Here is a 22,936-nt window from a genome sequence, read left to right as displayed (position 1 = left end):
CACAGACCTCTCAGCCATCTACACCACCCTGGAATCCCCAGGTTTCTGAGAAAATGTGGTAGATAACCTGACACAGTGACAATGATTGACATGGACAAGGTGGACCACTAGGCAGGCAAGGGGGAAAATGAGATCTGTCCTTTTTCCTAACTCAGAATCAAGCAAATGACCAAATTTGAGAAACCCTGAGAGCAAGAGAGACAGATAACCCTTGAGACAAGAAGGCATTTGCTCACCTTGAACCACAAAAGAAATACACCTACAGGCAGAATGCAGCTCTGCCTCTGCTCCAGCAGCCCAATTAAGGCTGTCGAAACCCCTGACCAGCTGAGCACCAATGGGAAGACAAAAGCTCTGTTTCCCACATCCTAACCTAGAGTCTCAGCAGAGAGGCTCCACCCATAACAAAAAAGCTACCAGGTGAACTTCAGGCAGGTGCAAAAATCTCCCAGAAGGACGGAGCCGTGATCTCTAGGAAAAATACCTGGACCAACCCAGAAGCTATTTAAACTCTACTGATCACAACAGTGAGCAAAATGTGCGCTTTGGCACAGCTCCCTTACTTCTTTGGGACAAGGACTCTTCCTCCCTCCACTCTCCTCCTCTTCACTCGTTCTTTATCCTGAACATGGTTTTAATAAAATCAGAACAAGTAAGTATTTACTGGATAATAATTACTGAATCATAAACACCCACATGGCTCTACAACAAGGAGCTCTACGTTCACATCCACGCGTCCTAACTCCTCTTGGCCCATCCCTCATCACTCCTCCTGGTCCTTTTAATTGTAGGCTGGCAGGCCGGTCAAACACAAGCATGGCAAGCCAGCTGCCCACCGAGAGCATGGATCTCCGGCAACCCCTGGGGCATCCGGCTCACCCTCCTGGCAGCCAGGTAAGAGGGCTCCACAGTACAGAGGGCCTGGGCCACCACCCCTTGTTCAAAAGCTGCCTTCCACCTTCAGAAGAAAGGTGATTAAAGGCACCCCTAGGCTTGGGCTGGTGTGCAGAACGCAGAGCAGAACAATGGCATCATTGCAGAGCATGGGAACTTACAGCTACAGCCAGAGGAGCTAAACACCAAGGCTTTTGGAGAATAGTTTCTCATAGATAAATGAGACCAACACTTTTTTTTTTCCCCAAAAAAACTGGCATGTCAAAATTTGATTTTACAAATCCTGGAATTTGTGCTTTTCAAAGGGAGATTTCCATAGTTATAGCATGTTTACAGAGAGCCAATGACACCCTAATTACAATATATATGAACCATACACACACACACACACACACACATATGCCTTAAAAGTTTTATATAATCATGCCATAAACCCAACTAAAAATTGCCAACAGAAACAGGCTCTCAAGTACTAACAAGTCCCTACAAAGGTAAGCAAAGCTAGCTTTAACTCAAATCAACCAAATACCATGAAGTGACCAGTTTGTGTACTTGTCTGTGACAAGGGAATGAGTAAATTCCATAATACTTTGTACTCTAAGATAACAATCAGTGGGTAAGTGAACAGCCATACTCTTACCCCCTAAAACTGCTCCAGCCACATTTCTCCCCCAAAACAATAAAAATGGGCCCTTTCGAGTTCTAGGTTATGTTTTGTTTGACTGGGAGGCACAGTTGTTTCCCAGTTCCCATGTTATCTCACACAGACAAATCAACCACACACCACTTTTCAGATGAATATATTACAAAAGGATTAAGTGGTCTATTCAAAGTAAAAAAAAAAAAAATTTTTTAAGTCTGCTGACAGCAAGCTAGCATTAAAGTTCAGAAAGGCCTCCCCGAGCAGCGTCCTTTCCAATTCTGAAATATAAAGGAAGCAGCACAGAAAGCAGAACTATAGGAATGTGGCAATGGAACCTGCCAAGATTGGAGGCACCTAATGGTCAGCACCCAAAATTCATGTGCTCACAGGAGAGCATACAAACATGGAGAAAGGCAGAAAATACAGGAGAAGAATCGAGAGCACCTGAAGTTTAATTGTCCTACGGTCTAACCCAGAATCACTTGAGGACTGTGGACAAAATGCTTAGTATCCATTTACATGCCTCAGTTTCCTCCATCTTTCAAAGGAAGAAGGCAAGAGGTAGATAAAAAGAGGACTGAGGGAAATGAAAATACATGCTCTTAATAAAACTAAGCAAAGCACCGTACTGGGCATGAACTAATTAACTTTAATCAAACATCTATTTTTAAATGCTGGGAAATGATCAAATAAATTGGCAATAAAATAAAGGGACTAGCCATAGCTGGATGGCATTGAGTCCCTAGAGAAATGTCTTAAATTCACACGAGCCTGGTTAAAACTGCAGATTTGGCCAAAATGGTCAACAGAGCTCAAAGCTTTAGGAGCGGCATTAATTCTCTCTTGTAAATTTCCACAGTGCCTTTGCAGGAGCCACCATTGCCCCTAGGGAGGATATCAAAGCTAAAAGAATAACAATATTAAGCAAATCGCAACACTTTTCACATACTCATATATAGCACCTTGCCATCCATAATGGATTTAATGAAGACCCCAGCAGGGAAACCCACAAAGGCCTATTTCTCCAACAAAAGCCATAGCGGCCTGAGACAAATCTAGAGCTATCTGGTTTTTATTTTATTTATAGGAACAGACCTTCTATCCCAGGCTCCTCAAGATAAGCCACCAAAAACTGCACCTGACAGACCCGTGGAGCAGCCATCCTCAGAGCCGGATCATTGCAGAGAGACAGAGAGAGGAAGGAGGACAGAGGGAGGGAGGGAGGGAGGGCGAGCGGCGAGGCAGGCTCCCGAGCACTTGTCAACAATCCTTGCTGTACGTAATCAGCGAGCGGCAGTGCAGCCTCAGCGCGCAATAGGACAGCCGGAAAGGCACTGGGGCCGAGGGGGAGGGGACACCGGCGGGGAGGAGGTTATTTATGGGGAGGGGAGGGAGCCCAAGGCGTCGAGGAGGGCTCTCCGGGCTGCCCCCCCCCCGCCCCCCGATAAATTAAAATGAGAAAAAGGGAAAAGAATGCCTGGTTTTCATCCCACAAGCTCCCCAACCCGCAATGCAGACAAATCGGAATTACAGGATTTCTGAGGTGGGGGGCCACGGGGACTGGGGGCCTCCTTTGAAGGGGTGGTTCAGTTTAATTGTTCTGCACTTCGGCAAGCCCGGTCTCTCAGACCGCCCCCCCGCCCCCCCCACCAAAAGGCACATACCCCAAACCCACAGAGAGCGGACTCAAAGACACATTTTCAATAGGCTCCCTTCTTAATATCATAATTTGTGTCGTTCAGCACTTGCCTTTTATTTATTTTTATTTGTTTTTTTTGGCTGGGAAGCCTGGGCAGCGCTCCAGACAGACTGCAGAAATCTCCTTCCACATGCTCCTGCAGGCGCCGCCTCCTCCAACCCGCCCACACCCCAGCCCCAGCTCCCCCCAGCCCCCAACCCCCTTGCAGCCCCCACAGTGCTTCATCACGTCTGAAATGACCTAATGATGCTCCGCAGACACAGCCGCGGCGCCCTCCCCGCCCCCAGCCCAGGACACCCCTCCCCCAGCCCGGCCCCGGCCCCGCCCCAGGCACATAAATTGATCTAATCTAATAAAACAGAGGCTGCTTTCCCTCATTGTTTCCTGGGAATCTTTCACAGAACAAGATTCGCCGGCCTGGCAGCTGCTTGGAGGGGTGAATAAGGCAAGAATCCAACTGAGGTCTGGCCAGCATCCCCGCCTCGGACAACGGGAGCACACAGCTCCTTTCATAAGTCATAAGCTTTTTGATTTTTAAAGTCAATTCTTTTGAAGCTTTTCAACTTCGGCTGGCAATGGTACCGTCCAAAACACATGCTCTGACCGCCACCCCACACTCTGCTCTTTGTGCCCTTTCAAGGGGAAAAATATATGGTGGCAACGCCCTGTGCAAACCCACATCCAAGGGAAAGCGTGCCCATGCTATTACTTTTAGTGTGTTGCTTGTTTGTTGTTGTCTTCAACTACAAATGAGCAGCTCCTGTTCTCGAATATTTACACCCCTGAACTTATTTAGACCCCACCTGAACCCTAAGGGGTGACATCAGCTTTGTGTGATAGACACCTAGCTGGCAGGTGCCCAGGGCTGTCTGACCCCAAAGCCACTGAGTATTCCCACGACGGCAGCCTCCTGTTCCTAAATCATGAAGGTTCATCTTACCTGCGCCACTTTTAATACTTTTTATCATGAGGTAGGGACAGACTTTCCTCATCTCAACGTGAGAGCTACGGCATTAAAATCAGAGTTTACAACAGAGCCTTAGAGATTCATGCAGTAGAATCCCTCACTCTGTAGAGGAGGAAACAGACTCCTGCAGGTTTGGTTCTTGACCAAGATCCTCTTGAGTCAAAAGACATCCAAAAGACATGCTCAGATACAACTCCCTAAAGAACCTAAGGGGTCTAAGGGGTTGGGGACCCCTCCTCTATGTCCTCTCCAGAGTGAGCTCAACAGGGAAGCTTCTGCAGAACTCTCTAGGGAAGCAGATTCTACAGTGGCAGAGACCATCGTTCAAGTGGACGAAAGGACATTCAGGGGATAACTGTCTGGTTTACTCCCTCTTCCTTCCGCTGTGACTTGTCTTTCGGCTCCTTCATTAACCAAACGCACCAAAAGCAGAGAACAGGAAAGGAGATTATCAGGGAGCTGCTTTGATATACTGTAATCTGATTTTTTAAAAGTTAGTAAAAAAGCAGAACTCTCAGGACCAGTAAAAAGTAGAAACCACTGCCCAGAATGGAAGTCTGAGGGTCATGGGCCAACCCTGTCTCTTCCCAGCTCCCAGTACCCCAAGAGGGGACACAGGCTCCAGAGCTCCAGCCGTCAACAGCGTCTGTGCTCCTTCTGTTCTGCCCTCCTCCGGCCTCCACTGCTTCCTTCTCTTCGTTTCAGCTCTAAAAATGTACACGTTCTTTCCATTTTAAAAGACAAAAAAGCCAAACAGGAGGTTGGCCAGAGACTTGACTTCCCTGAGTACACAGCATGAATTCTGTGGCGGCCTTGGGTATCCATGCTGGCCTGTGGGAAGGAGGGTTGGAAAAAAATCTTTCTGAACTTAAATATCTTTGGACTGCTTAGATAAAAGGTTGGTCATCTGCTAAAGTGGAGACATGCAAACAGGTTAGACTAATAGTACCTTCAGGAAGTCAAAGAATAAAACTGAGAACTAGGTTCCGTGTAGGACTATTTTAAACACTGAACAGGAGAGGGTAGAAAAGGAAAACCAAGAATATTTGTTTCATGTTAAATGACGACAGGAACACTACTAGCTAGATTTCAGTGTTCCAAAATCATAGGCAAGGCACACTTCTTGAATGAAGACTACCTGAATATTATCAACTTTAGTCTACCCTACTTTTAATAATATAAGGAATACTGTATGAAATCACTAGCAATTTGGTTACCCAATTACTAAAATATTATCTAAAAGATTACCTATGTGCTCCCAGTCCATTCCATTATTTTTAAACTAACATCACAAATGCATATGACTAAATTATTTACTGTGCTTTATATTGTGATCACAAACTTTACACACAAAAATGGTCTTCATAATCATACTGTGAAGTCACAGTAGACTACATTTAATACCCAACATTATTTACTAAGATACGATGTTTTTGCTTAGTTCTCTAGCTCATTCATCTACATTAATGTATATTACTCCACTGCATAAAATATATCACAATTTCTTTTGATCCCTCTGTCCAAGGGAATCTAAATTGCCACTAGTTCTTTTTTGTTATTGGAACTAATGGTACAAACATTCCTCAGCTTGTCTCCTGCAAAGCAGTATTCTCCTAGATGTCCTGGTGGATTTCTAGTGTAAATCCTTGGGTAGGCAAATGTTCAAATTACAAGATCATGGCAAACTGGTTTCCAAAGCAGATTAAATCAACTTTTGCTTATGTATCAGCAATGTGTCACTGTAATCTCTAGGTATTTAAATATAAAGACCTTTGATTACTCAAGACACCAGAGAGCAAGGCACTCTGCTCAAATTGCTGCTTCAGAAGAGGTCAGAAATTCAGAAAGCATCTCATTTCCAAAGAAATGCTCTGGAGCCAGCCGGATCCATGGCTGCCATCCACCTAATTATCACCTACACCCCAGGACATCTGAGGACATGAGCCCGATCCCTCCGTGTTCTTCTTCTAAGAGCTGCAAAATCAAGCATATACCCAGGCCCACAACCATTGCGTTCACATCGACTTGGGCAGACGCCAGCAGCCCCATCAGATGCACTTAGCATTTTGAAAATATATGACCCGAGCAAACCTCAATCGAGGATTTTTATAAAGTTGAGAGAGCAATTTGTTTGCAAGTCTTAATCAAATCTGGATACCCAATAATGCTCTATGTTGATTAAAGAGCCTGCTGTTTCGCGTAAGACTCTGTTATATTTACGTAGCCAATCAAGAAAGTCGGCCAGCCCACCTTGAGGGCTAGAGAACCAGAAGCCTATACCCTGGTGGCAAACCAAGGAATACTCATTCCCCCTTATCCTTCATGTCAGTTTCAAGAAGCTCTTCAACTTCCTGCTCACATACAAGCTACTGCCTGCAACTTTATAAAGGAGGGGTGTGAAAGCAAGAGAGCAAGCAGGGTTGTGGAGCCTGAGAATTTCATATAAAAAAGATAGGATTTCAGTGCTCACACTCCACAGATCATGTGATGTTAAGGATATTGTTATTTGGGTCATATTACATGGGATTGATCATATCCTCGATTATGCCGAAAGCTGGTGCAGAAATGTGATCCTCTATGCTATTATTTGACTTTCAGGAATAAGTTATATTTGGGCACACTAGAGTCAAAATATAAATATCACCTGTTCACATTATACTGAAATAAAAGTTAATGCACGGCCACTAAGCAGAACTGGATACATACAGAGTCTGGCTTGGACTTCTTCCAAGGGGACTTGGCAATTCCTGCAGCACCCACAGCACTGAAGTGTTCTGCGGATGTGGCTGGCCCTCAAGCCAACCAGGTTAAAAAGTAATACCAACCATTACAAGAACACAGCATATATTTGGGTGACTATATATTTAACTAGTGGAATAAGCTTGGCTGCTATGGATTTATTCACTAATACTAATAAAATGGCAATACAATCAAACCAGAAAGTTCCAATTCAGAAGCTATCACAAAATAAAGATAATAGTCCATGAAAAAAATTTTTGTATAATGCTTTATTTTTTAAGAACCTTGCACTAAAAGTCTTCGAGGTTCAGAGCCTTACAGAGGAACTTTGGAGAAAAGTTCCCTAGTTCAAATCTACCATTCATTCGGTGTGGAACTTTAAGGAAAATCAATGGAACCTCTCTGCCTCCGAATTTCTTCATCTTAAATGAAAATAAATACAATGCTGCTGGTTGCCAGGAACACAAAAATATAATTACATATGTTAAAGTGGTTGTGGTACATAGTAAGAGCTTTCTTTCTAATGGATTTATGCGTACATGCTAGTGAACAACAGAATGTTTTATTCAACATACCTTCCATTATTTGGTCAGAAAAACAGAAGTTAAAACATGCTTTAGTGTTTAGTACACTTTTAAGTGATTCGATTAATGACTTGAAAAAAGTAAAGACAGCAATGAAGCCAAGGTAAAGAAGATTATCAAAATTTGGGGAGAAAAATAACACATGCAAGTGTAAAATACAATTAAACCAGAATCACAACATGGTCATTTTACCTTCTTAGGAATACTGAAAAAATGGAAAACTTGTGTTTGAAAATAAACTGAAACAGCTTGAGTTAAGGTCACCTGTTCAAAATTTCTCACTCTGACACAACTTATATTCATACATTGCAACTGTGATCAGACTATTTCTAGAGAGCACCTTGGTAATGGATGCTAACACCTTGGAAAGTATATAATAAACTAATTCATTAATTCCGCATCTCTAAAGAATCAGACGAAAGCACATTCAAAACAGCTTATTTTAATTATTTCTTCTATTTTATTTTTTCTATCATTGGTATAAATTGTATCTACATCCATTTTTTAAAACAAAAATCAGCTTCCTGGAAAGTGGCTATGGCTCAAGCAGTTGGATGCCCGCCTACCACACGGGAGGTACCAGCTTCAGTTCCTGGGGTCTCCTAAAGAAGAAGAGCAAGACAGCAAGCTGACATGATGGGCTGGCATGGCAAGGTGATGCAACAAGATGATGTGATGAGATAACACAATGGAGAGACACAAAAAAGAAAACACAACAAGACATACAAAGAGGAAGGAGCAGAGGTAGCAGACAGTGAGCACAAAGGATGGGTTTGAAGTAAATGAAATTAAAAAAATAAATAAATCCCCGTTGCATGTGGACTGCCTAGCAATGAATGGCCTGGTTTTGAAACCTAGAGACATCTCACCCTATTCCATAAAGGCACTGTGGTAGCTGGCTAGGGTCCTACGTGTAGCAAATGACACATTCTCCCCATTACTTTTTTTTTTTTAAAGATTTATTTATTTATTTAATTTCCCCCTCCCCCGGTTGTCTGTTCTTGGTGTCTATTTGCTGCGTCTTGTTTCTTTGTCCGCTTACGTTGTTGTCAGCGGCACGGGAAGTGTGGGCATCGCCATTCCTGGGCAGGCTGCTCTTTCTTTTCACGCTGGGCGGGTTTCCTCACGGGCGCACTCCTTGCGCGTGGGGCTCCCCCACGCGGGGGACACCCTTGCGTGGCACGGCACTCCTTGCGCGCATCAGCACTGCGCCTGGCCAGCTCCACACGGGTCAAGGAGGCCCGGGATTTGAACCATGGACCTCCCATATGGTAGACGGACGCCCTAACCACTGGGCCAAAGTCCGTTTCCCTCTCCCCATTACTTGATCTCTCAGTCCACAGTAGCTTTGCACATGCTGTTGCCTCTACCTGGAATCTCCCCTCTGTCTGTCCAGGAAGCTCTTCCTCTTCTCTGAGCCCTGGTGTTTATCTCCCCCAGAAAAACCGTCAGTGACACAGACACCCAACAACAAATTTCCAGGTACTGCTTCAATATGATACCAACACCTACAAAGCAACAGGCCCCTGGCGGTCAAGTCCATTGAAGAGAGTATCTGCGGTCTTCGTAACCCTCAAAACCTACCATGTTGCCTAGATAAAACAGCTGATAACACAACAAATACCATTGGAAGAATATATTACTCCTCCAGCCCAATTCAGGGTCTTTATTTTGGAGACGCCAGTAAGCACTCAAAGGCATCTGACTCCATATTCAAGGTTTTCCTCCAAAAGAGGAAAATGTTTCAAAGAATTTTTAAATTTAAAATTATTTGGCTAGGAATACCTTATTTAATTTACATTAAACCAGGCTGTTCTTAGCATTCACTGTTCAAAATTAGGAGTTCTTTGTTATGAATACAAAATCTAACCATAAACAAAACAACTCTTTATTTGTTCTTCTGACATTAAAACTTTTAATAATCACAACTTTTCAGGTCTTTTTATATTTGAGACATGGTATTTCAGTATCTAAAGCAGTTTCCAGTCTTTCATGTACTTCTAATTTTGTTCCTAAAATGTTTAAAGTCAGAATTACTCTTAATCCTAAACATCTTTTTTATGATGCGCAATTATCCAAGCCCCAACACATTGGGAGTAATCACCAGTAATAACTGGGTGTGTATTCTTTGTGGCAATTTCCTTAAAAGCCTAAATATATATTCTTCGATACTGCACTTTTTTTAAAATCGCATTTTCCCCAAACTTAGTAACATGGGGAAAGACTCAATATTTTAAACTAGAGATATTCTAATGCACAAAATGATTGCAGTTGGGAGGAGGAGGAGGAGGAAGAGGAGTCTAGCAAGCAATCCAGAAGGAAATAAAACTTATAATAATAAACACTATTCTCTCCGGTAGCAATCATCTTTAGAATTTCCTAAAATTTCCAATAGAAATGAACTACGTAAATAATATAGTAAGGGGGAACTTTTTTTTATTACTTAAATGATGCCACAAGTAAATTGAGAGTGTTGACAGGAGGAAGTAGTAGCCAATCAGAAAAGAATTACTTGATGATGGAAATAAATGCTACGTTAAACATCGCATATGTGGAGCTAATGAACAGCCTGGATAATGTGAAGAGCAAAAGCAGACATGATTTTGAGGCCAAATATTTATACCATTATACTATAGTGAAGAATATTATCAGTATGGTGACATGAAGAGCACAGGCAAAAAAACATTCTAGAACTGTTCAACACTAAAAGGCATTTGAATAAAATTTTAATAGTGTATTATGTTGTCAGAATTGTTACCAATACCTGAGAAGAGCTAAAAGAGAGCTATATAGAATGACAAGAGTTACTTCCTAGGGGAGGTGGGGGAGATAGGGCACAAGAATGAGAGAAAAGAATTTCACCACTGTGCTCTGTCTTTATATAGCTTCACGATCTAAATTAGGTATTATGTAGCCACAGGCAACTTTTAAAGTTTACATAAAACCAAAAAAGTCAGTCCTGTAATCACACCAACGAGGTTTCAAAAGCTCAAGAATTACATGGCTAGTGGCTACCATATGATAGACCAGCTCATCACAGGAACGTCAACGTTGACTTAGATTTTTTTCATGTGCTTAGTCTCAGGCCCTGTTGTCAAGTCTGCAATCAGCAGCAGGGCATCCCCATCTCTGCTATCCTCTGCTCAGCGCTCAGACCAGTAAACAGGACAAGTCAGACAGACCGTGACTTCTTTTCAGGGGGCAGAGTGAAAAGGAGAAGAGGGGCAAATGGAGCAGCAAGCTGACAAATCCCCTTCAACTGAACAGCAGATGGCTCAAGGTGGTAATCAGTCTTGCTTTTAAATCAAGGGTGAAGGGAAAACAGAGTAGAATCATTAAAAAGCCACAAGCTTGCTCAGAAAACTAAAAACTGTAAAAACTGTTCACAAAGCAATTACTCCTTATACAAGGTTTTAGCGATCCCGATGTGTTGCTTGAGGGTGCAGAAAGGGCTCAGAGGTCAACAATGATCAACTAACACCTATGAACAAAAAGAGTGGCCTGTGAATTTATTCTGACTTGGATTCACATTCTGCAACCCTCAAGGCTACAGGCACAAAGAGGTGTGAACCCACACACAGATGACTCTGGGCTCGCTGCCTTGGCTCCTTCTCGCTCTCCCTCCCCTCTTTCCCTCTCCCTCTCTAGCACACCCACACACTACTCATTCTCAATTCTAGAGGGAAACCTGAACTCCTGTTTCGCTTGCCTGGGAGAGGAGGGGAGTACAGTGTGCACATACTATAGGAAGAGAAAATAGCCAACGAACAAACTTCCTCCAGAATAACGGGGCACCCCATCCTATACTCTTCCTTCCAAATTCCCTAAAACCAACAAAATATCTCCTAACCCAAAGCACAGTGGATCTATCAAGTTGGATGCCATAAACACCAGCACACCACTTGACACAAAAACAAAACCAACTGGAAGGAAGGGATCCCTAGTAGCTTGTCCAAAACTTTTGGAGTGTTTTATTTTACAAAAGGGGAATAACAATAAAGGGATGACATCCAGAACTGAGAGAACTAGAATTAGAATTCAATTTGTCAGCAGATTTGTTCCACTGTATCAATTTTTTGATGAGCTTGATAATACTTTAAATGGCTAGCATGCAGGAATTCTGATTTATTGTAATTTGAATGATTACATAACATGGCCTCAATCACTTCTGAAAAGCTTTCCTTGACCCTGTTCTAGGGCTCTGTCACCATGCTGACGTACTTGGTAGTGCCTGACCCCGCCCACACACCCTGTGTCTAGTTTCCCAACTTCAGCCCAGATGGCACAGATCTGATTTCATGCATCAGCTCAGAAATGCTCCTCCAATTCCCTCAGAGCCTGCAGAATCAAGAGTTTTGTACATTGGTGGGAGGACACTACATATGCAAACGGCTTCCAAATGCTAGGAATGGGACATCCTAGTGAAAAACAGGCAACTTCCTTCTAGCTGGGTCAGAACTGCAGCGCTACTCTCCAAAGTTCTAGGCTACGGTCTAATTCCAAGAACCAATCATCGCATTAATCCTTAGACATACCATCTTTCAACAAAAAATTATGCCGCTCCAAGGAGAGGAGCCCCAACGCAATGGAGGTATCAGGTTTGTGTGCTCCTTTAACCCCTGGAAGAACTAGGGCCATCCTTTCAGGAATGACGGCATGAAGCTCCCTGCCAATTTCCACTAGCAGAGCAACCAAAGTTGGAAGACTGTGGCCACAGGGCCAAATATCTGTGCCCAGGCAGAAGGGCGAATGCCCATCAATTTTCTCCAGTAAGCCTCGAGAGCAGGAGTTCTTAACCTTTTTTGTTCTATAGACCCCTTTCCCAGTAGGGTGAAAACCATGGACCCCGTCTTAGAATGTAGCGGTGGATGGTTTTATGATACTCAACTAGCACTGGGTCTAACAGCTACTGTCATTTTGAAGTAAGCGACTTCTTGAGATATGCAACAACTGTAATGTGATATGAAATGAACACTATTGTAACTTCATCAGGGAAGGAAATGCTAGTTTTCAGTTAGAGGTCAGAGAAAATAAAGACAGTAAGTTGATTTTTTTTTCCCTCAGTTCAAGCTCACAGGAACCCCGCTCCCCACTCCCCCCGGAATCTATCTTCCCGGGCCCTTGTGTTAGCTCACTGCAACTAAGCCTGCCTTCAGTTCTGCAGGCAGCAAGGGAAGGTGAGGTTTGGGTTCACATAGGTAACTTCTTTAAAAGGATATAAAAAACACAGATGTTGCTTTAAAAAAAAAAAAAGAAAGAAAGAAAGGGAGATGGGCCCCATCAACTCCTCAGAGAGAAAACACTCCTGAGCTTGACTGTTTTCCCACAGGGGCTAAGTAAATGAAGGAAGATGTGTCCACTGGCAGTGGTAGCCAGTACCCTCCCATCCACTACCAAGAGTGGCCACTTGATGGCAATCTTAACCTATTCCCTTGGAATTCCTCCATAAAGGGAGACCCCAAGAGGGCAGAAGCACCAGAAGTGGGCTGCACAGTGTTGCCAGAGCCACAAGAGGCATCTTTGTCCCAGAATTCCTGGGCTGCAGGGAAGGGCAAGGGGAACGGATTAAGAAAGCCTATCCTAAAATTCTCTGAGGGTGCATTCTCCAGACATTCTGGAAGCCTAGGTAGGTAGAGTTCCTGCAAATTCATGCCTCGTTCACATCAACAGATCAAAATCCAAGTCGGCCAGACTGCAGCCAACGGGATGACAAAGTGACTGCAAGGTCCTGCTCCTTTATTTCAGCATCTTGTCCCCTGAAGCCATAGGAAAAAAGCAAAATATTTCAAAAGGCTATCTTCCAAAGAAGGAAGAACATCTAAATACCTACTGAATAAACTGCCCCAGCACTTTCTCTTAAATTAAACTGTAAAATAGAAAATATATCAAAGTTATGCACAGAAGTACATTTCAAATATTGTGCATCTTCTGGAGAAAGAGCTCCCCAGAAAAACTGGGAGTACACTGTAAATTGCATTGACTACACACTTCTACTCCTTTCAGTGACATGAAGATCGCCCAGATCACCCAAAGATCTCTTTGAAACACTAGAATTGGGGGGAGAAAGAGGTACAGTGTTATTATATAATCTGAAAATAGCCCTCTGTCTTAGCATGGATAACATATTCCCCCACACAATTAAACCTGGCCTGGGGCGACAGCTTCGTAACTCTTGGCTTCGCAAATTATAAGAAGAGTTCAGACAGAGAGTACAGAGTTTGCCAATATTTTCCTCTGAGGGATTCAGAAAGTGCCAGCTGAGAGCCTTCCAGCTCACCCTTTAAAACTCTGTAACACTTTCCAACTGAGCAAACTGGAAAGGCCCTTTTCAAGTAAGGCTAGTAACAAAGAGTCTGATTTGGGTAAATTCCTGTGCCAGTGCAACAGAGCAAAGCCTCTAAGGAAGAGAATAGGCCATTTAGAATGTAGATCGCTCTCAAAGTTACCAGGCTTCCTGCATGCCAAACCGATAATATACAAGAGTACAGTCATGTGTCACCTGCCCTAATCATGCCACATCTGGAAAGAACCTGGCAGCATTCTAGAATCAATTTAGAGGAGGTAAGGTACCACTCTAAAATGCACAAATTCAAAATTATAGGTCCCTGCATGAATGCCCCAATCCTTTCGGAAGGCAAAAGAGGTTCATAATTAACAGTTGAGAAAGAGATAAGTGTTCACTGTTGGTGGGAATGTAAAATGGTGCAGCTGCTGTGGAGGACAGTTTATAGCAGTTCCTTAGAAAGTATAGAATTACCACATGACCTAGCAATGCCACTTCTGCGTATATATTCCCAAAAGAATTTGAAAGAGAATTGAAAGCAGGTATGAGAACAGTTATTTGCACACCGATAATAATAGTGACATCATTTACAACTGCCAAAAGATGGAAGCAACCCAACTGTCCATCAACCAGATCAGTGGATAAGGAAAGTGTGTTAAATACATAGAACATATATAAAACATGTATATACAGCCGTAAAAAGGAATGAAGTCCCAATGCAGGCGACAAGGGTGAACCCTGAAGACATCGTGCTGTGCGAAACAAGCCAAATGCAAAAGGACAAATATTGTAGTATCTCACTGAAATGAAATAATTAGAATGAACGAATTCACAGTCAGAATCTAGAAAATAGGCTGCCGGGAAACGGTGTGGCAATAGGGAATAGGTAGGGAGTTAAAGCTTAAAACGTACAGATTTTCTATTTGGAATGATGGAAATGTTCTGGTAATGGATGGTGATGGTAGCACAACACTACAAATGTAATTAACGGCACTGAAATATGTCTACCAACGTGGTTAAAAAGGAGAAATGTAAGGATATATTAATATATATATATTATTCTAAAATAAAATACAAGTTAAAAAATCCATGAAACAGCATCAACAGTGAACCCTAGGCTACACCACGGACTACAGTTAATAGTACAATTATAAAAATGTGCTTTCATCAACTGTAACAAACCACACCAGTGCAGGATGGTAGACATGGCTGTTCTGTAAACCCACAACTTATTTAATACATACACCTATCAGCAATTGGATCGAAGTTAAATGTACCTAAGGTGGGCTGCCTTCATGCATCAGACCAGAGAAAGGATGGAGGAAACAGCCACTTTAGAGAGCACTAGAAGCTGGCCTGGGAGCCTTCAGCTCAGATAGTCCCTCCCTCGTGCCATAACTGAAAAAAGCCAACCTACCTGCAGAAGGAAAATGGTGCTAAGGAGTGACCCAGAAAATATGGGCAGGGACAGATAACACAGGAAGAAGAGCTGTGTACAGAAGGAGCTTAGTGTAGAGAGCGCTGAATGTGTCATTAGACACAAGATCTAAGACACAGGACCAGCATTAACAGGGCAGGAAACAGCACAATGTGAAGGAGTCATGAGCATCCCTAAGGTACCAGGCACAGCTTCTCCTTGGAAGCCATTGGCACAACACAGGACAGACTGGCTGGTTTACAAAGCCAGGCGGGCTGACACTGGGACCCCTCTGTCCTTGTTACCAAGTCTAAGATTATAAAACAGCTGGGGCCTCCCTCATCCGTAGTCCCCACACCTCCTCAAATGAGTGACCAGCACAGGTTCATGGTCTTCAGGAAAGAAATTATGAAGCTTCATTTAGGCCTCTGCTGAAGGGTCCTGGATAATATGGAGGAAACCAGGAGTGCATAAGACTCGGCAGCAGGTAAGGTTAAGAAACTGTAAAGGCAGGAATTTACGGGCTGTAGTGTCATTTCCCAAAAGCATATCTAGCAATCACTCTCCTGGCTTTAAAGATAGACCTCAGGGGACCTTAATGTCGGTCAAGTCATAATAGGTTATTGCCAATAACTAAACAAAAGGCCCTCTGAATACGGGAGAAGTGTGATTTAAGAAATTCACAAGCAAAGCAAAACTGCACTAGCCCCTCATGATAATGTAATCACATAGTAATTAAAGTTCAGTAAATACACACATCCCAGAATTCAAATCAAGAAATGGATCAGATATAGAAAAAACTCACAGGCCTTCCTTGAGATGGAAGACTGTGAAAATGAACGCGAATCTCGATGACGAGCAGCGTCCCTCAGCCTGAGAGCAGCACCAGCTCTTGACCCTCGGGACCCTCCGGCTCTGCTGGGAAGGAAAGATGGTTGGAAAGCACTGCCCTAAACCACCTGACAGAACAAGGTTCAGGCCAACGAGAGTCCATGCCTATCAAAGAAGTCTCCCTTAACCTCAAAGGGCCCCAAAAACCCCACCATGTCCCCAAAAGGTTCAACCATATAAACACGCTGGCAGGACCCTCTCAACTGCCATCCCCTCCATGTCTTTGGCTTAGGAAAACCCCTGTGGCCTCAATAAATAAATGTCCAAGTTTAATTCCATTCAAGTAAGAGAACAAAGACTTGTTGAAGGTCCAAATACTGAATATATCACTCTCCGCTTAAAAAAAAAAAAACCTACAAAAGGAAACACTCTTCAGTTTAATATAGAAGACAAAAATCTACAATTAAAATGAAATAAAAATCATCACAGCACTAAGAAAATAAACAGAAACTTGTGGTCCTACCACTATATGCTGGCACATGCCTTTACATCCTGTAGCCATCATCACCAGGTTGAGATGGTTTTTTGATACAGTGTGAGGTAGGGTTCTTTTGCACATGGACATCTAATCCTCCTAGCACAATCCGTTAAAAAGACTGTTCCTTCTCAATTGAGTAGACTTGGCACCCTTGTCAAAAATCCGTTGGTCATAAATGGAAGGCTTGCTTGATTTCTGAGTACTCAATTTGATGATTCCATTGATCTATATGCCTGTCCTTGTGCCAGTATCATGATGTTTTGATTACTATGGCTTTGTAATAAGTTCTAAGATCAGGTATTTATGAGTCCTCTAACTTTGTTCTTTTTCAAGATGGCTTTGGCTATTGGGTCATCTTACCCTTCCATAGAAATTTGATAATTGGCTTTTCCATTTCTTCAAAGAAGGCTGTTGGAATTTTGATTGGGATTACGTTGAAGCTGTAAATCACTTTGGGTAGAACTAACATCTTAACAATATTTGGTCTTCCAATCCATGAACGCAGAAAGTCCTTCCAAATTAGGTCTTCTCTATTTTAGCAATGTCTTGTAGATCTCTGTGTAGAGATTCTTTACATCTTTGGTTACATTTATTCCTAGATATTTCCTTCTTTTATTTGCCATTATAAATGGGATTTTTTTTCCCCCTTGATTTCCTCCTCAGATTGTTCAGTAATAAGTATGAAAATACTAGTGATTTCTGCTTTTTGATCATGTCACGTGCCACTTTTTTAATTAGCTCTAAGGGCTGTGTTGTGTATTTTTCAGGACTTTTTGTATATAAGACCATGTCATCTGGGAATATAGAAATAAGGAAAGTTTTACTTCTTCCTTTCCAATTTGGGTGCCTTTTATTTCTTTCTCTTGCCTAATCGCTCTAGCTAGAACTCCCAGTACAATGACGAAAAACCGTGGTGACAGTGGCATCCTTGTCGTCTTCCTGATCTTTGAAGAAAAACTGTCGGTCTTTTACCACTGAGTATGATGTTAGCTGTGAGTATTAAGAAAGGGTGCTGGATTTTGTCAAATGTCTTTTCTGTATCAACTGAGATGATCAAGTGGGGTTTTTTCCCTTTGTTCTCTTAATGTGGCGTATTGCATTCATTTTCTTATGTTGAACACCCTTGCATACCTGAGATGAATCCCAATTGATCATGGTGGATAATTCTTTTGATGTGCTGTTAGATTCAGTTAGCTAGTATTTTGTTGATGATTTTTGCATCTGTGTTTATTAGAGATATTCGTCTGTAATTTTCTTTTCTTTTGGTATCCTTATCCGGCTTTGGTATGAAGGTGGTGCTAACCTCATAGACATTTATGAGTTAGGGAGCATTCCCTTCCTCTTTCTGGAAGACTTTTAATCAGGATCAATGTTAATTCTTCTTGGAATGTTGGGTAAAATTTACCTGTGAAGCCATCTCGTCCTGGGCTTTTCTTCGCTGGGAATAGCTCTTTAAACATAATTAACAGTACTGAGTTATATATTTGAATGTTGTTAAAGCAGAAATTGTAGGTTGTATGAATCCTGCTACTGAAAAATTTTAAAAAACAGAGGGCAGTAAAACAGAAATAAAACTCTACTGTAAATGATGAACTATAGTTAATAAGACAACTATAAAAATGTTCTTTCATGAATTGTAACTAACGTACCACACTATGCAAGGTGTTAATAACAGGGTTATAAGGAGAACTCTGTATTTCATGAATGATTTTCCCGAAAACTTCCCTAGTTTAAAAAAGGCACATCATCAGCTCCTCATAAGAACCAATCTCACTTAAAACTCACTGTATAGGAGACAGTACTTTTCCTGGAATGCCAAGTCTGGGACACCAGTTCTATAGAACCTGAAGGCTAAACAAGCCTAGCACTCAAGAGTAATAACAATGCTGGCTAAAGGGCTACAAGAGAAAAGTATTTACTGGTAATGACTTGTGGTCCACAGCAGCTTAGAACCAGAACTGCAGAGATGCCAGCCACTGACACGGAGAGAAAATCTGGTTACCAGAATTTCCTACCCCGGCATTTATCAATGCAGAGCTCTAGCCTGGAAGTGCTTCACCCCACCCGCCAGCACACACTCTCCGGCATCAGGTACATTCTGGGAAAACATGATATATATCCAAGTATAATCATAAAAGCTCCTAAAAATAGAGACAGTGGTGTTGACAACCTTGAAAACAAATACATACTTTAAAAAGACATCAACTGAACTGGAACGGGGCAGGAGAAAACTTTCAAGGGGTAGGGTGGGGATGGAAAAGCCTTTTATCTAACAATAAGTTACTGGTAAAAGGTGCTCATGTATCAAATCTTATCAGGTGCACACTTTCGATCTATGATTTCACAAAGTATAAGAGGTTTTACTCTATTAAAAGGGGGGAAGGGAAGCATGCAAGATCTGGATTCAGCAGTCCAGGGTTCAAATCTTGATTGGAGCACTAATTGGGTTTTATGGCTCAACATCTCTGGGCCCTATATCTTAACCTATAAAATTATTTTAATATAGTACGATTATGATGTTATGAGAATTAAATTAGGAAATGTGCCTTTAAACCTGCTAAAATGGGTATAGGATACAAGGTGACCCAATTCCAAGGATCTCTATGAAGTTGAGACTCACGATTATGACTAAAAGTCTGTGTCATTGTCCCTTCCCCCCACCCCACCCTGACAAAAGGCAAATTATGTCATGAGTAGCGATCAGAGGGGCTCAGGTGCTAGGGTATGCACACATCTCCAGTAACTGGAGCAACTGGAGCACTCAGTGAACAGAGTGCAGCCGATCAGCAGCATGGCAAGGAGCAGTACTGGAGAGGGAGGAGTGCACGCAGCTGGTGGGCACGCAAACTGTCTGCACACACAAATAACTAACACACGCCTGAAATGTTGTGTACAAAAATACAATAAGGCAAGGAGCTAAAGTGCAACAGAAGCAGGTACAACATTTAATATGATGCTCATGAAAGACCTGTCAGGTAAGGGGACATTTGAACAGAAAGGTGCAATACAGTGAGGATATCAAAACACATAAGAGAGCTAAAGGGAGGAAGTTCCAGGCAGAGGTACCGGCAAGAACAAAAACCCTGGGGCAAAATTATACTCGGAGTATGTGGGAAAGCAGGAGGAACAGAGAGGGGTGAGATCGGATCAAGTGTGTTCCGGCTCAGAGGGATGGGGAGACAGTCAGGAACAGGGGCTTGGCATGCACGAACGTGCATTAATTTGCATTTTTAAAGGATTCGTGGGGCTGCTACAAAGGCAGACACTGGGAGGCTCTACCAGTGCAAGATGGTGACTTGGACGAGTGGCAGCACGGAGATTCAGTTAGAAGATAGAGTTTAGAATAAACAGGTTTTGCTAAAGATAGGAGGCAAGTATGAACAAAAGAGGGAAGTAACATATCTCCAAAGTTGAGGCCTAAACTAGAAGAATGGAACTGCCATTTATTGACAACAGATAGGAAAGGAGCAGCCTTTGGAACACAGTAAGTTCAAAAGGTCTACGAGGTCAAACGCCAAGCAGGCAGGTGGACATACTAGTCTGGTTCGAGAGAGGTTCTATGGTAGCAAACACTGCTGAATGGGCAACAAAAGTGCATACTGACTGGAAATTAGATTTGGCAAGCAAGGTTAATTACTGACCTTGATAAGTGAACTGGTATAGAAGTCTGGCCTCAAGGATTCAAAAAGGGGGTTGGGGTGGGATATTATTATGAATATAAATAAAAAGTACACGGAGACGAACCATTTAGACATTTTCTTTCAAGAAATTTTGCTATAGAGAGAGAACATGGAATAGTGGATTCAGCTTTGAATTCCAAAACCCGGTCGATCTCCCAATTTCTTGCCTTCCCCTATCCTCAAATTTGAGCTTTTTTTAAGGAGCTGTTACAAGCAGAAATACACTGGTCCAAACGCCACCCAGTCACCTGTGCCTAGCACAGCCTCCCGCCAGGGGGCCCTGCCACCTTCTGCCCCTCCTAAGGCAGTCCAACTCTGGGTGAGAATGTTGACCTCATCAAGGAAGCAGCGCCTGCTTACAGAATAGATAGTGCAGGCAGGTTGAGAGAACTGGAGGGGTAGATGGTGGAAACAGCAAGGTATCCAGAAAAAGCAGCACATTAACCTCCACAGGGGCTCCCACTGTGAACTCTCCCAGAAAACCTGCTTAGCAACTGGGCCTGCCGGCATTTCACTTGCATTCAAATTGGATTTCTGGTTCCAATCATTCTTCAGCATGGTCCGTTCCTTCCAGTTAAGCTCATCACCAAGGCACAAAATTCTTTATCTCTAAAAGGATGAGTTTGACCTATATTCCTCTAAATGTCCTTTCCTGCTCTAGCAATCCATAACTCTGTGGCAAAAGGGTTATACAGTTAAGAGTTGCCAAACCCTTGGCCCCAGAACAGTATAAGAAACCTGATGACAGAAATCTGCCATTCCAGACACTACTCCCAACGAAATGTCAATCATCTGTTTGACACTCCTAATCCCAACACGGCCTTCTCCCAATCTCCAGCCCTTGCCCAGAAAGCTCCAACCCTTTCAAGGTCCTTTTCCAAGGCTCGTGGAAATACAGTTTCTTTTATGAAGCTGCTCCTGGTAGCTCATTCTGCCTCCCTGCTAGCCTCCTCAAGTTAGGCCAAGCAAACCCACACATACACACATGCACACACAATACCTCTTGGGCTTTGGAGAAATTTATTCTACAGTCTTTTATTGTACATCAACAACTTTTAGTTTTCTGTGTTAAAACACGCATCTGCATATTTAGAAAGCATCTTACAATTACGATGCACAATGCATAAACACAAAATAAAGGTGAATCACTCAGTGGCACCAAAGATTGGGTGAAATAAAGCAACTTGACTTTAGTTGTTTTCAACGACAATCAATGCACACCACTTACTAAAAAAGAAATTAAATATTTACTAAACGCAAGCTTTATCAAGGAATACTTCATCTGCATACTTTCTCTCTGCACAGCTGCAGAGAGAAAAGAAATCAAGGCTTCTCAACTCTACCACAGTTCATCATCTACGCCTGGTTTTTAACAAAGAAGAGATTTAAGCTGTGTTCCGTTAAGTATAGTTTTCCCCTCTTTCCACCCAGCTTTCTTACACACAGGGACAGAGGACAGGGGAAGAAAATTCTCAGAGAGTAAAGTATTAGGGAAATCCTACTCACCCCCCCACACCTGCGGCCGTGGTAGTGAGAAGAGACAGCTCACCGAGGATAAGTCGAGTCCTTAGAGCAGCAGCTACGACTGGGCAACACAGAATGGTAGGCCCACTGCTTCAGAATAAAATAAAATTTTAAAAAGTTTCCTGCCCAAGTAGGCACCATCTTTATTCCTCAAAGATCTGAAAGTGAACTGCAGGCCTTCTTTGCTGAGGGAATAAAGGTAACCATCTACTCATGCACCACGATACTCATTTCAAATACTGCTACAGAAATACACTCTCACTAATCGGACAAGGAACCCTTTTTTTTTTTTAGTTTTCTGTTTATATATAATCCTGTCAATATGAATCTGTAGGAGTTAATGCATAAAGATCAGGAACCTGCAAGAAAGCCTAAAAGACTTGGAGGAACTGAAAGTTCTACTCAAAATGGCCGCTGGTTCTTAACAAGGACTCCATGAGCTTGAACTGAAATTAAAAAAAAAAAACCATTCTGGGATGTGTTGGTGTGTGTGTGATATATTTATTAAACAATACACAGGATAGTGTGGACTTAGTAAGGGGTCCCTGGAACAAAAAAGGTTAAGAACTCTTTTTCTAAAGTAACAGCAGTTGCCAGAAAATCTCCTGCCCACATCCCATCAACAGCTGGGATGACTTGGGCCACCCTGTGATTTCCACCTGAGGGCCTGGTAAACATTAGTATTAAAAAGACAAATCTCCAGGTGAATCAATAGAAAGAAGTAATTAATGCATATGTATGCCTATGACTGAAAATAAGGGTAACAAATCTGAAGGAGTGCTGTTTTGTTTTTTTTTATTCCCCTGACTACCAATTCAATTATCCCAACTCCACCACTTCCCAGGTTTGAGGGCATATTCTTAATCCACTCCACTGCAGTTTTCTCATCTATAAAATGTCCTGTTCTGAAGTTGAAAGGATTTAAAGGCAGGTAAAAGTGCTAGAACAATAACTGGCAAACAGTAAGCACCCAATATAGATTAGCTACAGGCATGATAAATAATTATTTATCATAACTAAGTAAAAGGTTCCACATTCCATTAAATCTAGTCAAGACCGTTTAGCTGACCAAAGTGCTTGCTGGATCTCAGATGACATTTATAGGAAGCAAATGAAATTCAAATACAGTTAATAGCT

At 42.4% G+C, this 22,936-nt stretch overlaps 1 protein-coding gene across 5 annotated transcripts in view; it reads right to left on the bottom strand.

Annotated features, from left to right (window-relative positions):
* The window catches only part of JARID2 (jumonji and AT-rich interaction domain containing 2), a 236,814-nt gene that overhangs the window by 103,557 nt on the left and 110,321 nt on the right, over positions 1-22,936 (bottom strand). Inside the window, exon 1 of one of the 5 annotated variants that reach the window (XM_058285253.1) lies at positions 2,633-2,816. The exons of the other annotated variants lie outside the window; for them this stretch is intronic. Coding sequence (XP_058141236.1) covers positions 2,633-2,699 — 67 coding nt within the window. The 5' untranslated portion in view covers positions 2,700-2,816. Of the gene's footprint in view, positions 1-2,632; positions 2,817-22,936 lie in introns of those variants that run through there. 5 annotated transcript variants of the gene reach the window in all.

The sequence above is a fragment of the Dasypus novemcinctus genome, chromosome 22, assembly GCF_030445035.2.
Source record: "Dasypus novemcinctus isolate mDasNov1 chromosome 22, mDasNov1.1.hap2, whole genome shotgun sequence".
Taxonomy (NCBI): domain Eukaryota; kingdom Metazoa; phylum Chordata; class Mammalia; order Cingulata; family Dasypodidae; genus Dasypus; species Dasypus novemcinctus.
This window is presented reverse-complemented; position numbering and strand designations above follow the sequence as displayed.